General features: G+C 35.8%; 3 protein-coding genes across 3 annotated transcripts in view; 1 reads left to right on the top strand and 2 right to left on the bottom strand.

Annotated features, from left to right (window-relative positions):
• Positions 1–14,606, bottom strand: part of LOC118733456 (T-box transcription factor TBX1) — a 73,401-nt gene that overhangs the window by 4,929 nt on the left and 53,866 nt on the right. The gene's annotated exons all lie outside the window — the stretch shown is intronic.
• On the top strand, positions 6,604–8,476 carry LOC118733457 (bleomycin hydrolase-like; the record flags this gene model as incomplete). The annotated part of the gene is given in 7 exon segments (XM_036462843.1): positions 6,604–6,785; positions 6,877–7,122; positions 7,201–7,338; positions 7,402–7,650; positions 7,723–7,949; positions 8,073–8,193; positions 8,264–8,476. Coding segments are annotated over 7 exon segments (1,376 nt in total), but the record flags the coding sequence as incomplete, so codon positions are not given.
• Positions 10,090–11,304, bottom strand: LOC118733458 (uncharacterized protein F58A4.6-like). The gene is made up of 3 exons (XM_036462844.1): positions 10,818–11,304; positions 10,614–10,728; positions 10,090–10,554 (listed from the first exon to the last, which is right to left on the bottom strand). The coding sequence occupies exons 1-3, from the start codon at positions 11,168–11,170 to the stop codon at positions 10,252–10,254; spliced, it is 771 nt and encodes a 256-aa protein (XP_036318737.1). The 5' UTR covers positions 11,171–11,304; the 3' UTR covers positions 10,090–10,251.

Below are 14,606 nucleotides of genomic sequence, written 5' to 3'. Positions count from 1 at the left end.
CTGGTGTCTCCGAATGAGGCTTTGACGCAATATAATATTGCCAAACCTCATCCATAGGCCCAATCGTCACACGACAGCTCGGTTTAGTCAATGGCGCGATGTATGTAATTGCATACTTAAAAGGTTTACGCACGAGGCGAATGTTGGCTGGCGACCAACTTTGTTGAAAGCGATTAGTTGAAAGTAGAATGCAAAGTTGAACAATGCAAACGCCTTTTTATGGCGAATATTTTTATATTTTTTTATATTTTGATATTTTTAATCATTCAAATTTTCGGGCAACCCGGCGAATGGTTAATATTCTGACAGTTGTATAGTCTCCCCAGAATATTGAAAGTGCGACATCAAAGAATTCGAATTACCATATTCGAAACAATCGAGCCATATCCGCGAAGGAAACGTAAGCTCCAAATTTTTTTATTTGCCGTTTTTTTTGTTTAATAAATACTGCATATTTTCCACAAACAAATAGCTTCTTCATATCCATCATCTGTCAAACAAATACAACAAAAAAAAAGCTGAAAGTGGACCATCCATTCTCGAGTTATGCGCCATCTGACGTACGCAAGTTTGGTATATACATAGAAATATTTATTTTCAATAACAATCGGGGGTTATATTCGATGTAAATAAGCTTGTTTAAATTAAATAATTAAATCAAATTCGTTTTTGTTTTAAAATACCACCATTCACTATTATCCACACCTTTTTATGGAATTTAGCTCCCATTTTAGGAAGTGTGATTGAATTCTTCCCCTTTTTCCCCTGCTTCCATAAACCATCCCTGTGGGTGGGAGTGCCAAATTTTAGAAAAAAGCTACTTACAAAACCTTTAATAATTGAATCATGGGTGCAACCACATCCAAGCAATATGTATACACAATGGCTGCGTTTCTTTATACATTCCGGATAATCCCATTTCACAGCCGGAATGAACAGAATGCTTTTGAAATATACGTTAACATATCATCAGGAACGTTCTAAAGAATAAGTAAACAAAAAAGTTTATTCCAAACGTTCAGAATGAATAAAGAAATTCAGCCAATGCTTTCATATTTTCGAAACCCTTTGTTTACTCACTTTTGTTTTCAAATGTATATATGCATACATATGTATATTTTTGTTGCTTTAGCTGTGACTACTTCCATTATAGCAGCGCGATCTCGGCTTGGCAGCACGCTACTGCCCGACTTCGCTCTATTCGTTTGTTTGCCTGTTGCTTTGCTTTTCTGGTGTTGACGTGCAAATTAAAAAAACTGGTTTTGGTTTGTAACGGTTGCACTGGGCAGTCATATTTATAAGTATATTTATATGCTTGTATGTAAAACCAAGCTCAAGCGATAGTGGAAACGGCAACTTGGTCACATCTGGGCACTGGTACTAACAGCCATTGCGTCGCGAATTTGTCACTGCAAGTGAATTAATCACAGCATTTTTTGTTTATGTTGATATTTTCTTTCACAATTTGCATAGTTACATATGTACATAATGGTTTCTTAGTTTTAGATTGCATCTACCATCGGTAGTCTAATATGATCATATCCACTGCTATGGAAACACACCAGTTATGCATACAGTTATGTTATATTTATCGATCATCAAACAACTTTTCCTCCTGTTACTCCAATGTATCTCAATCGCATACGTACATACTACATCCATAAGTATGAACATATATACATACATACTATATATGCAGTTCAGAATTCTTAAGTGTCCTTTTCGATGATTTTTTGGGTTTTAATGTTTGGTATATAAATGTCGCCCAATGGTACGAGTCTTCTCTCGGCTGTTGACTTATTTTTGTTTGCAAGGTGACGTGTTTTTTCTTAACGAACAGACTAACTTTGGAATATTAATTTTGAAAGAGGACATATGCCTTGGTCATAATGCACGGGGCGGATCGTAACAAATTGCGGCGAATTCGTAAGGATCTATTGATTTTAGATGCTTCCTTTTTACATTGCGTTCAAGTGCATTATAATCGTTTGAATTCATTGCCCATACAATAGATAATTAAGTGACAGTTCACTCCGTTCCGTTACTTGCATTATAATCCAGGCAATAAGCTGGCTATTTTCGCTAAATAAACTCATATAGTCCAAGTCCGTCCGAGTTTTGATTTACTTGCACTCGAAAAGTTAAGGAATCATACATATGTATGTACATATCGCACACCGTCTTCAAAAGAGACACAACTCAAGATTTGGCATTTTCGAAATTGTGCGCTAAAAATGTACACAGAGCTTTTATTTACCTTTCAGCAAAAGCTGGAGCAAATTTTTGTTATAATTTGTTTAAAAAAAAACCTAAAGTAAAGTCGTCCTTGCCCATATGATTGGCATGTGCTACGAAATAGTTTTTCGCATTTTCTGACTGAACGTATTATTTTGAGTTGTGACTCTTTTGAAGCCGGTGTGCGATATATAAACTGGAATTGTAGGCGATTCATTTATTCAACAACACTGCCCATATTTATTTCTAATTACACGTGTTTTGCAATATGAATACATTTTAACTATTGCTCATGCAATTTTTATATTTTTTAATCAACTTTCGTAGCTTGATGTTATGGCGTTTTCGTTTCTACAAAAAATGTTGCCTTCTCATCGCCCTCTCCTTAGTGTTTGTGCGTAGAGGGCAAAGAGAACGTTTAATTTTTCGGTAGAAAAGAAATCGGCATTACATAAAAATAATTTTGCTGCAATTATGTAAGTATGTAGGATGAGAATGTCTTCTTGTGCCATCATATAAGATTCTCAATATTCTAGAATTCTCAAAATCTTAAAGAATTGAGTTCTAATTTATATGACTTATTCATGAGCATATGTTCGAAATACATAGAAAAGTAGAGACCCACCGAAGGTAGATTTTTCGGAAGAAGCCCAACCGAACTTTCGGGTTTGATCTAACAATCGGCCGATTACTGAAGCCGAAGCCGAAGTAAATCGATTTTTTTCAAAAAATAAACCCCATGACATTTTAAGCGCACATGAAATATAAAATGCGTAAAAACGATAAAAAAAAGGCACAGGTTCTGTGCAATATACATAATAATATTTTCGCGCATACCCTTTTGCTAGGTCTTTGGCCTAGTTTTGTGGTGTGCGTCTCGATGTTGTAACAAAAATTGAGGGACCTAAAGTTTTACGCCGCCTCCGAAAGCCAAATTAGTTTTATGATTTTTTTTCATGGCAGAAATACGACCAGAGGTTTGCAATTCCCTTCCGAGGGGCTATCGCTGCTAGAAATTGTACGCACCCTGCTATCGAACCTAGGTCCTACGGAGTGGTAGTAAGCACCTCCAACCAGTCAGCCACAGCGGCCGCCCTGATTTTTTTCACTGAAATACAACAATTTGTTTGTGTTCTCGCCAAGTGAGTTCGTTCTGTGGCCGCTAGTATGTGCAGCAGAAAGATAATTTGCAGGACCTGCTTTAAGTCACTTTAGGGAATACTAGATTCCAATATTGAAAGATATCAGCACCTCTAAGAACGCTTTTATATGTGCTTACATATATTCCTTGATTACAATTTCAAATTTCGAAGCTCTCAGCTGACAGTCAGCACAAAAAGGAGGTAGGTTATCAATTCGTCTGAATATTTTTTTTTTATGTATGTAACCGCATAACTTTGGACCACGTTAACCGATTTCTATAATTAGTTTATATTTTTTTAAGGAAAGGTGTTACCTCACAGGTGTTTCTATTCCAATTCGGTTTAAATTCGATCATTGGATCGTGAAGAGATTAACGATAATCTTAAATAATTAAATACTTAGCAAAAGTAAATGCATTCACATATCGCTCATTTACTTCAATAGTGTCTGAGATACTGGTAATCGATACAGCTTGGACATTTTTACATAGCGGTCATTTCTGCATACTTGACTTAATAAGTTGTATTTTTTTATTATGATACTATTGAAGCAATTACTTCACTACTAATTTAAATTAGCGATATGTATGTACATACATATGTATGTATATATTCTTTTGCGCAAAGAAGCTAGATTCGTAATACTTGTATGTCTTGGAATAAATCATTTAGAATTCAAAAACACGTTAACACCTTGCTTTACGTGAGCTATACGTTTTTTATTGTGATAATTTTTTGCATCTCTGAGCATTAAATGCAATTTAGATAAGATTAGGTGTACGTTTTATTTTTTAACAACCTACACAAATGCGGTTGACGCCTTAATTATAGTGTATTTGTTTTCTAAGAGGTATACATACATATGTATATATGTACCCCAGCCAGGGGCGTAGCTAGCTCATCGCAACATGCCAACAACCTCATGCAAACTCTACAATGTCCACATTTATTTACAACATGCAAGATTTATTGGTTTTCGTTGCGCTTTTAGGTGAGTTTTCTGCAAATGTTGCAGTTTAGGATGACTATGCTTAATCTATTACAGCCAACAACAACAACAAACCACTGTGTTAAGTTGAGACCCAGCATTCCAGACACGTATGTTCTCAATACTCAACCTAACTTCAAGTCGTCCTTAAAGCTAAATAATTATGGGGTACTGAAAAAGTAACAAAAAATCAAATCCAAATATAAATGCCTAACAAAGTTGTTATAAAAAACTATTTACAAGTTTTGGAAACTTTAATATGTATGTGCTGCTGAGATGAGGCCCTTCTAGTTACGCCCTTTTAGTAAGTAGTAAGTCAAACTATTCCATATTGGCAAGCATCTATTCTTATCAGGTTTAAGACAAACACGACGCGAGCTTTTACTGCCGGTTGTCTACGCACAACACTAGTTCATACATTTGAATATTTGCTTTATGTACCGACATATGTACATATGTACATATGTAGTATGTATTAATGTACCTTTCAGTGCAAAATAGCGGACGTTTAAACAAAAAGAAAATATTTTTTTCAGAAACGTATAGCTGAGTATGACTTTGTGAAAGTACACTTTGAGAAACAGAAATAGGCTGTCTTCCTGAACGCATTATTGCAAAGCATTAGTGTTTTTCATTTCTGAACCATAGGAAATATAAGTTATTTGTAAAAGAGATATAAGTTAATTGTAGAAACAAATATTTTAAAAGCAAGCTTTCTAAATATGAACGAAATCGGGCCAAAATACTGATTTCCAAATATATCGACTCTTACGCCACCTACTGGCAACTTTTTTTTTGAAATTAGTCCTTTTCATGTAGTTAATATACGTTCTAAATATGAACCAAATCAGGCTATAAATACAGGATTTTTTTCTCATCCCCCGTAGTGAATAAACGGAAACGAAAAGCGAAAAGGGAACCGCTTCGGGGAAAATCAAACTCATGATAACACCGAATATCATCACTATTATTTTCCGGAATAATTCTGACTAATTTTTAACAAGTTCGGACTCGTACAGGACCGCAACCTATGTACACATCCATTGAGGAATAACCTTTTATACATCCATCTATGCAATTAAATAAAACAAAAACACACATGTTTTAATGGAAGTACACAATAAGTCATTTTGCGCTGCTTTAAAGGAAATCTTCTTAATTTTCCTCAGTTGCCAAAGTCGCCACTGTCGCTAATTCTACAGACTTTGCTGCTTTGCGCACAGAATTACAATTAGATTTGCATTCACCTGAACAAACACAAAAGCGAAATGACCTTGAAGTTATGAAATTTGAAAATTCGTGTCACTCTTTTGTCTTGCGGTTTAAAGGCCTGAACCATATGTATGTACATTCGCATGCAGCCTGTGGAGACAAGCATGAAAATAAAATAGCTATGCACATTTGTATGTATGTAAATTGCATAAAACAAAAAACCACTGCCTATATACGAAAATATATGTTTATATGTACATACATCCCCGTAGCGAATGTCATGCATTAGTCACTAAAGTGTCTTGCTCTACGGTCAAGTAAAGTCTTCAATGACTTTGGGCTCCATTTATATGGAAGTCGTTCATGACTTTCATACAAATGGAAATTTAGGCGTTGATGTTCTCTGCATGAATTTGTCATCCAGTGATCATTGGTGACATTCAAATGGCAATGTCATGTAATGAACTTTTTATAAGTGACTGCTGCAAGACACATTGTGTGTTATAAGTCTTTGATAGGAGTACACCTGCATGACATTGTCACCAGTGTCATTGTCAGCTATATGTAGTTTAAGATTCACAGTAAGTGATGTCACCAGTGACCATTTTCGCTACTGGGATATGCCCATATTTTTGAATTCATATGCATGCATGTAAATGTTTAGTTTCCGATAAACGCAATCAATTATCCATACAATAAAGTTCACTTTTCCAAATCTTCTATAATTATCACTCAACAGTGCCAAACGCACATCTAATTATTACATACTTTTTTTGTTGATTTATTTTTATACTCAAAATAATGCATTGCTATGCATGAATAATCTGTTTGGCACCAATGGGTTGCCGACTGTATGCGTGTACACTGGGCGACGGGGGGCGGTGACCCATACAGTTGCGCTACGAATGACCTCCTCGATTCAACGACAACGCTTGTCTAAACGTTTACCGCCCGTTTTAACTTGCAAAAAATTCAAACTATTCGGCCCTCGTATATATTACTCAACTGCCGCAACTCTATTTCCAGCCAATTCCACTGCTAACAACCCAAATGCCATCACGCAACAGAAGTTGGACAAATGGCGTAAGGACTTTTACAGCGAACCGAAGAACATTCTTGCACAGAATGTCTGCTCGCGTGTGGACCCATTTGATGTGTGCTTGTCGCGCAAATCGCTCGAAAACACCAATCATGTATTTACTTATAAGGTGAGTGCAATTATATTTGTAATAATATAAAAAAATGCTATAAGTGAAACATTAAATTTTCAAAATTATTTACCCACTTTAATCTTTACAGGTGGAAAGCGAGGGAAAACCCGTTACTAATCAAAAAAGTTCCGGCCGTTGTTGGCTTTTTGCTGCGCTCAACTGCATACGCCTGCCATTTATGAAGAGTTTAAATATGGATGAATTTGAATTTTCTCAGGGCTACCTATTCTATTGGGATAAAATTGAGCGTTGCAATTACTTCCTCAATAATATTGTAAAGACAGCGAGACGCAATGAGGTCGTGGATGGGCGCTTGGTGTCATTCCTATTAAACGTAAGTAAACAAAGATACATAAATTCATACATATAAGTGTACTAACTAAAGATTGAATATGCCATATTTGACATTAAGGACCCAACATCCGATGGCGGCCAATGGGATATGTTAGTTAATTTAATTACCAAACATGGTTTAATGCCAAAGAAATGTTTCCCAGAGACTTACAGTTGTGAGGCGAGCATGCGCATGAATGCCATATTGAAAAGCAAGGTAAATAGTGTGTGAATGTAATGAGAAAGCACCTTAAACAATTATTATTATTATTATGTGCAGCTGCGTGAATATGCTAAAGTATTACGTGATCTTTTGGATAAATCACCTACCGACGAGGAGGTTTCGCAAAAGATTGATGAAATGATGGGTAGTATCTATAAGATAGTTGGCATCTGCTTGGGCATTCCCTCCGAACGTTTCACCTGGGAGTATTATGACAAATCCAAAGCATATAAATCGATTGGACCGATAACGCCGTTGGAGTTCTACGAAAATCATGTAAAACCAATATTTAATGTGGAACATAAGGTAAATTCAAAATCGAGCGCTTGCATTGCTCAGCAATTTAATTATTTTTGTTACTGTTTATTTGATTGACAGGTATGTTTAGTAAATGATCCACGCCCATCTAGTATGTACGATCAAACATACACAGTTGATTGCCTCGGCAATGTCGTGGGTGGTCGCCCAGTGCTTTACAATAATCAACCGGTCGAGAAATTACTGCAGTTGGTTGCTGCAAGCTTAAAAGCCGGTGAAGCCGTTTGGTTTGGTTGTGAAGTCAGTAAACGCTTTGCATCAAAGCAGGGCATAGAAGATTTGAGTGTGTAAGTAGGAAAGCTTTGGAAAATTACATTATAAATGTGGAATTAAATCATGGCGGAATTATATTATATTGCGCCATGGCTTTAAATATACTTTATAACTATTTATTGTTTATATTTTCACAGACATGACTTCAAGTTAGTGTTTGATGTTGATATTCAGACGCCATTGTCCAAGGCGGATCGCCTTATTTTCGGTGAATCAGCCATGACGCATGCCATGTTATTCACCGCCGTTTCTCTGGATGTGAGTGAAATGTTTTTAAAATGTATGTTTTCGCTATTAACACAATTTTTGTTATTTTTTTTTTATTAAGGCAAATGGCGATGTTACTAAATTGCGCGTTGAAAATTCTTGGGGTGAAGACCGTGGTGAAAAAGGTTATCTAGTTATGACTGCCGAATGGTTCAAGGAATTCGGTTTTGAAGTTGTGATCGACAAATCTTTTGTGCCGCCCGAAATTTTGCAAGTTTTCGATATGGATCCAATTGTGCTTCCAGCTTGGGACCCAATGGGTACCTTGGCCTAATCTGCATAAACCTGATAAAAATACGTAATCCACTTTTTTTACAAACATATACATTAATACATACATGTATAATAAGTACATACATATATATTAAATAGTTTGTATACAATCCTCAAATAATGCAAAATAAATAGTATCGGTTTAACAAGAAAAACTATCATAAAACATATACATGTACTGCGAACCGTCAATTAAATTTGAATTGCGTTTTGAAAAAAGAAAAAAATAGCAAGTGCCTGATTTTCCCAAACCCATTAATGCAAAGCATCAGTCTATTTTATTTCTAAGTCCAGACATTTAGTAATACTCCATATGCACAGCCATAAAAAAGCGCCAATTTTTAATAAAATTGTGCGAATTGGATCACCAGTGGTTAAGAAATAATTAAGAGACTGATGCTTAGCATTAACGCGTTTAAGAATTCAGAGAAGTTTTGTGCCCTAGTATTCCAAACTCAGACGAACTTTTTTTCCGCGTACGAAATGGAACCCACATACAATTTTATAGAGCGTCGGAAACCATTAATAATAATAGATTGGCGCTTACACATATGTATGTTAGTGTTTGGCAGAGCTTCTCCTCCGATTTGTGGCGTGCGCCTTGATATTGTCACACAGGGGAGGGACCTACAGTCATTCCAGCAACACTCCCCAAAAAGTCTTTGGGGAATTTGTATGCTGTTACAACAACAACAACAACAACAGTTTTACAGTAAATGTCTTAGAAAAAGCATACATTACCCCGAATCACAAAAGGGGAGAATAGTCAAAAAGGTTGGAAAAGGGTATCACGTGAATTATGGATAGAGTCTTAACATCGCTGCTAAAATGTTTTAATCTTTTATGAATATGTGTGTACGTATAAATCTTTTGTTAGAAAAAAAATAATAATCTTGAATTATCGTAGATAGCAAGAACCCATTACTTATCTCGTACGAGGCATGTGCATGAGAATTCTCACTAAATGAGGTAAAGAACTAGTTCATCTCAGTGAACTAGTTCACTTGTTCGTTCACTTCATTGAACAAAATTTGTCAGTGCTATTTCTTTGTTTGGATCGCGATCCATATATTCTTGGCACGAACCATCGTGTATCCCCATTAGAGTTAGGCACTTTACTTCTTTTAAGTGAACCGTTCAGTTGTAGTTCGTTCACCTTAGTGAACTAGTTCCTTAGTCAATTTAATTCAATTGACGAATTTTATGTTAAACAAAGTTCAATTACTTTTATTATCATACAATCTACATACAAAACAAAAACTTAAATATTCCTGTACAATAACATTAAATAAGAAAGCTTGTTTGATTTTAACTAAAGAACTAGTTCATCTCAATGAACTAAAGAACTAGTTCATGCTAACGAGTTTTTTTGCAAATATTATGCTGCTAAACAAACAAGCTTTCTGATTTAATGTTAATGCACAGCAATATTTAAGTTTTTGTTTTGTTTGTAGAATGTATGATATTAAAAATAATTGAACTTTGTTTAAGCAACTAGTTAACTAAGGTGAACGAAATACAACCAACGGAACGGTTCACTTAAAAGAATTAAAGTGCCCAACTCTAGTTTGCATTGTTTTCCTCATATTACTTTTAAAAAATGTAATGCAAACCTGGATGCACATATATACATATGTATTTAAATTGGTGTAATATTTAATACAATTACTGAACTTTAAACCCATTTACAAAACTCAAGCAGATTACATTGTGTTAGTAAAATACTTTTTCATAGGCATAACCAAAATCAAAAATCAAAAACGCTCGATGGTAATATCACTTATCCCCTGAACTAATGTAGGAGACTGGCGAATGCTTTATGCTTTTTAAGCGCATTCCATACTCGTACTGCAGACGCAACCAAATGCCTTGGCACATTTTTACCAAGCGTCCATCCACTTCCTTCTGCTTTTTAGCGAATTTATATTGTTCACGTATAATATATTTAGCTTGTCTTAGACGACCGGTTTGTATCAGTGAGATACTGTAATACAATTTGCACCGTGCCTGAAGGAATGGATCACCTACTCGTAGACCAATATGTAGTTGTCGTAAAGATATTTTGCCAGCAACCTCTGCCTGTGGTAGAAGTACATTCGTAAATAATCAAAGCAATACATGTAAGATTTAAAACTTACACATCTGGTAAATTGTTCGCCAAGTGCAGAGTAACCGCCACCCAGTGTAGATAGCCATGACATTAGATACTCCACCTCAATCCGCTCCCATAGTGTATGGGACAGAATACGATTCCTGTGGTTGAAGGCAAACGATTTTAATGAATCATATGTATGTAGGATTGCTGCTGCATTCAAATATTTATTTGTGTTTTGCTTTCTTACCATTTGTAGTCGATAACTTCCTTTTTTGGAGGTCGGAGTTGCAGCCAAAGTATATCAGCGTCACGTAATGCAGGATTCGTGCTAAGCTGCATACGAAATTGGGTAAACAAGTGTAGTTCACGCACGAGGTAGAAGGCGTTGATGCCATCAATTTCTATCGATAAACGTCGCAATGTACGTGCACTGTCATCTATCTGTGCATAATCACCACCATTGGGTTGGTTAGATGCACGCAACGATTTCACACGCCTCCACAGTGATTTTCTTGGCACTGTTATTATGTTATTGTTGTTATCAATCTCTAAGAATTCTTGATGTTTGGCAAAGTCACTTATGCAAATTAGAATTGTCATAGCAAGGCGAATATTTTATTATTTTCCGCAAAATATTTGGTTATCAATCAAACACCGAGCGGCTGAATTGGCAATTATCACACTTTTCTCCATGTAAACAAAACAATTGAAACAGCTGTTCAGCAGTCAAGTTGTGGAATGTGGATGATGTTTGAAAAAATGACATGAAACTTTGTGAAATTATGAAACAGATATGTGGCACGGAAGCATTAATATTGTCTGTTTCAATACGAGTCCGGACAAAAGGCTCAATTAGAACCCACATCCCTCGAATGTTGCTACCAAGACGCGTTTTATCACTCAAACTACGCATTTGTCTTTTAAAAAGGTTGTAAAACCCATTGTTACATATGCGACATTGGCTTGGTGGCCAAAAGCTAAGCAAGTAAACGCGGGTACCACCTTGAGTAAGCAGCACCGACTGGTCCGCCTGGCCATCACTGGAGCTATGCGTACCTGTCCAACGGATACCCTTGGTATAATTACAGGCATTTCCCCTTTATCTATTCTGATTGTAAAAAAGGCCTGAAAAGTGGAGATTTTTGAAGGTTCTCAAACCATTCTTGGAAGAGCCCGAGTTGAGCCTTCTCCAAACCCTACAAGGTAAAAACTCCGGAAGGGGCTGATGTGAGGCGAATGACGATTAACGAAAGGTCCCAAGTATGGTATACCGGCGAATCGAAGATGGACCAAAGTAGTACTGGGGCTAGCGTACTTTGACCAAGATTCCAGAAAAGTCGGCCAATGGGCACATACCCCACCGTATTCCAGGCGGAAGTCTTCGCAATCGAAGGACAAATAGGGCCAGAATTGATATTATGTCGAATAGTTAATACCTTAGACTATTATAAAACGGCATCAAGGCTTGCGGACAGCTGGAAAACTCTTTTGAACCACATGGGAGCCCACAATAGATCTTCTTAGGCCCAGTTTCGCCCGATCTGGCAGGTTTAAACTAAGATCAGCCAATCAAATGCCAGCCAGCTGTTCAGTTTAAACTCAGTTTACTTAATCTAAGTTTAAACTGGCACTGAAAAACCGGCCCTTAGGCACCCGAAACGACAACATTCTAGCCCAACTTTGTTCAAGGTGGTGACACAGACTCAACAGCTATCTCTCCCGACTAAACCCAGAAGTGACAGACACCTGCTCAGAATGAAGGCAGGGTCTACACAACAACCAACACCTCTTCGCAAGCACCCCTAATTGCGACCAGCAACCACATATGTATGTATGTATATTAGCGTGGGCCGAAAATCCGCCTTTTTAGAATTTTGATTGGTAATAGCAAAAGTATGGTTCATTACGCTCTAAAAAAATCTGAGTACAAGATTAAAATTTTAGTCAATATCTTAGGCTTGCCCAAGTTCATCAAAGTTTAAGTGGTAAAAAAAAAATTTTCTTTTTTCTTTTCTTTGATGTACTTGGGCGAGCCTAAGATGTTGACCATAAATTTTCATCTTTCACACAGATTTTTTTAGAGTATAATGAACCATATTTTTGTTATTACCAATCAAAATTCTGAAAAAAGCGAATTTTCGGCCCACGCTAATTTATATAGATATATATGCACATGTCGTCAAAGTTCGGTATTTGAAATTATACAGAGTAAACCAAAAACATAGAAAATGCTTTTAAGGATGTTCCAATGATGCATAAATCGCTAGCTTAGAGTAAAAAGAATTTTGCAGAGGAGGAAAAAAACCCCTATATTCATTTTGCAGGTATTTTGCAAAACTTTGAATACAGCATTTTGCATGTTTAAAGCACAGAAAAACTCCATACGATGTTAATTAAAATATTTCGAATAATTTTGACTATATCGTATCATTTTGACGTCTTTCGGACTTAACAAATCTGCATTTAATTTAATTTGAACGCGAAGAAATAAAACTGATTCTTTTTGGAAACGATGCATTTTTAATTTCTATTGCTTGGTATATTAAAATATGAGTTCCCACAAAAAGGGGACCTAGCAAGTTTTCATTCTAAGATAGAGAAATTCTTTACGGAAAAAATACTCTTACATCAATAGTTTGAGGAACCAAAATTATAGAATCAAATGCTTTGTTACTAAATTCAATATACATATGTATGTCGGTATGTAAATATTTGTATGAATGAAATACTGTGTGATAAGAAAACTATTTCCAAGTTCACATTTGCACGGATGACGCGATGTTTGGACATTTTATCATTTTATATTAGTTCTGAGTATTGTAGAATGACGAATAAGCAAGTGCCGAATGAATGGCAAGTGTTGATAAGTGTCTGATTATTATCACCAGGCTATTCACTTAAGTGGTAAAGGCTAAAAAAGCAACACAAATATTAAAAAAAAATGGTGGAATTTGTTTGGATTTTTTTTATAAAATTTTATAAATAAATCAAGTGGATGCTTTGTTTTTAATATTTACAATGTTTTTCAAGCTAAATTTTTTTGTTATATTTTTATAAAAATATGGTTTATGCTTTAACAAACACCATATAAATCAAGCTTTCAGACTTTATACAGCATTAAGAAAAATTTCACAATGCACGGATGCCTAGGTTTTAAATACCCTACTACGTATTGGAAAAGGGGGCGTGGTACCTCCCATAGAAACTGAACTTATCATATCGCTTATTTCTGGAATCGCTTATGCTAACAGCTACATTTGCTATCAATATTGTACTTATGGCGAACCGTGGTAGTTATTGAAAAAGGGGATGTGAGGTTCATACAGCTGCATCTATATAGATACTTATATACTAACAATACCCGGCGTGCTTCGCTGCGCCTCAAAAGTATTTTTGTGTTGTAACCCCAAAACTCTTATGGCCTTATTTATAAAATATGTTTAAAGAACTTGTAAGATTAACAAAAAAAAATCGATCTATGAAGCATATTTCCTTTTTTTTAATGTGGGTGTTATTTATTATATTTTAGAAGTTAATTAGAAGATACATATGCATCGACTTTCTCCTGGAAATTTATTTATAATTGTATAACTGAGGTCTACTATCGCGCCCTTTCCTCAGATGTGTTTAAAAACCGCATATTCAAGGCGAATTCATATAAGGTGGTATCGTTTCAACAAATACAACAATTACTTTTATTTTTTTTTTTTTGCTTTCAGCGGGGCACCGAAATTGCGCATATGGAAACTGTGCATTTAGACATTATTTCGGTTTCAACCGAAACTGTGCATGTATGCTTTATTTCGGTTTTTGTTATATGCATTATTTCGGTTTTCTAACGAAAGTGTGCATATGGATAATTTCGTTTTTTCTATTATGAATTATTTACTTCTACTTAGTAAGGGTTTTAATCCCTAAGCGCGGCTGAAAGCCGCCTACGCAGAGAAAAGTTCTGCGCAAAAATACGTCCGCCCTTCTTTTCCGGCAATACAGAAAGGAGAATTCTACTTAGTAAGGGTTATAATCCCTAAGCGCG

This window comes from Rhagoletis pomonella, unplaced genomic scaffold (genome assembly GCF_013731165.1).
Source record: "Rhagoletis pomonella isolate Grant_MI unplaced genomic scaffold, Rhpom_1.0 Rhpom_scaffold_00002, whole genome shotgun sequence".
Classification (NCBI taxonomy): domain Eukaryota; kingdom Metazoa; phylum Arthropoda; class Insecta; order Diptera; family Tephritidae; genus Rhagoletis; species Rhagoletis pomonella.
This window is presented reverse-complemented; position numbering and strand designations above follow the sequence as displayed.

Bases quoted from the DNA above. Each gene is read 5' to 3' on its own strand.
- LOC118733458 (XM_036462844.1), bottom strand. From the start codon at position 11,170: ATGACAATTCTAATTTGCATAAGTGACTTTGCCAAACATCAAGAATTC. The intron at 10,729-10,817 runs GTAAGAAAGCAA...CTTCAACCACAG, and splicing joins GAAGTTATCGACTACAAATG to GAATCGTATTCTGTCCCATA. The intron at 10,555-10,613 runs GTAAGTTTTAAA...CTTCTACCACAG, and splicing joins GCGAACAATTTACCAGATGT to GCAGAGGTTGCTGGCAAAAT.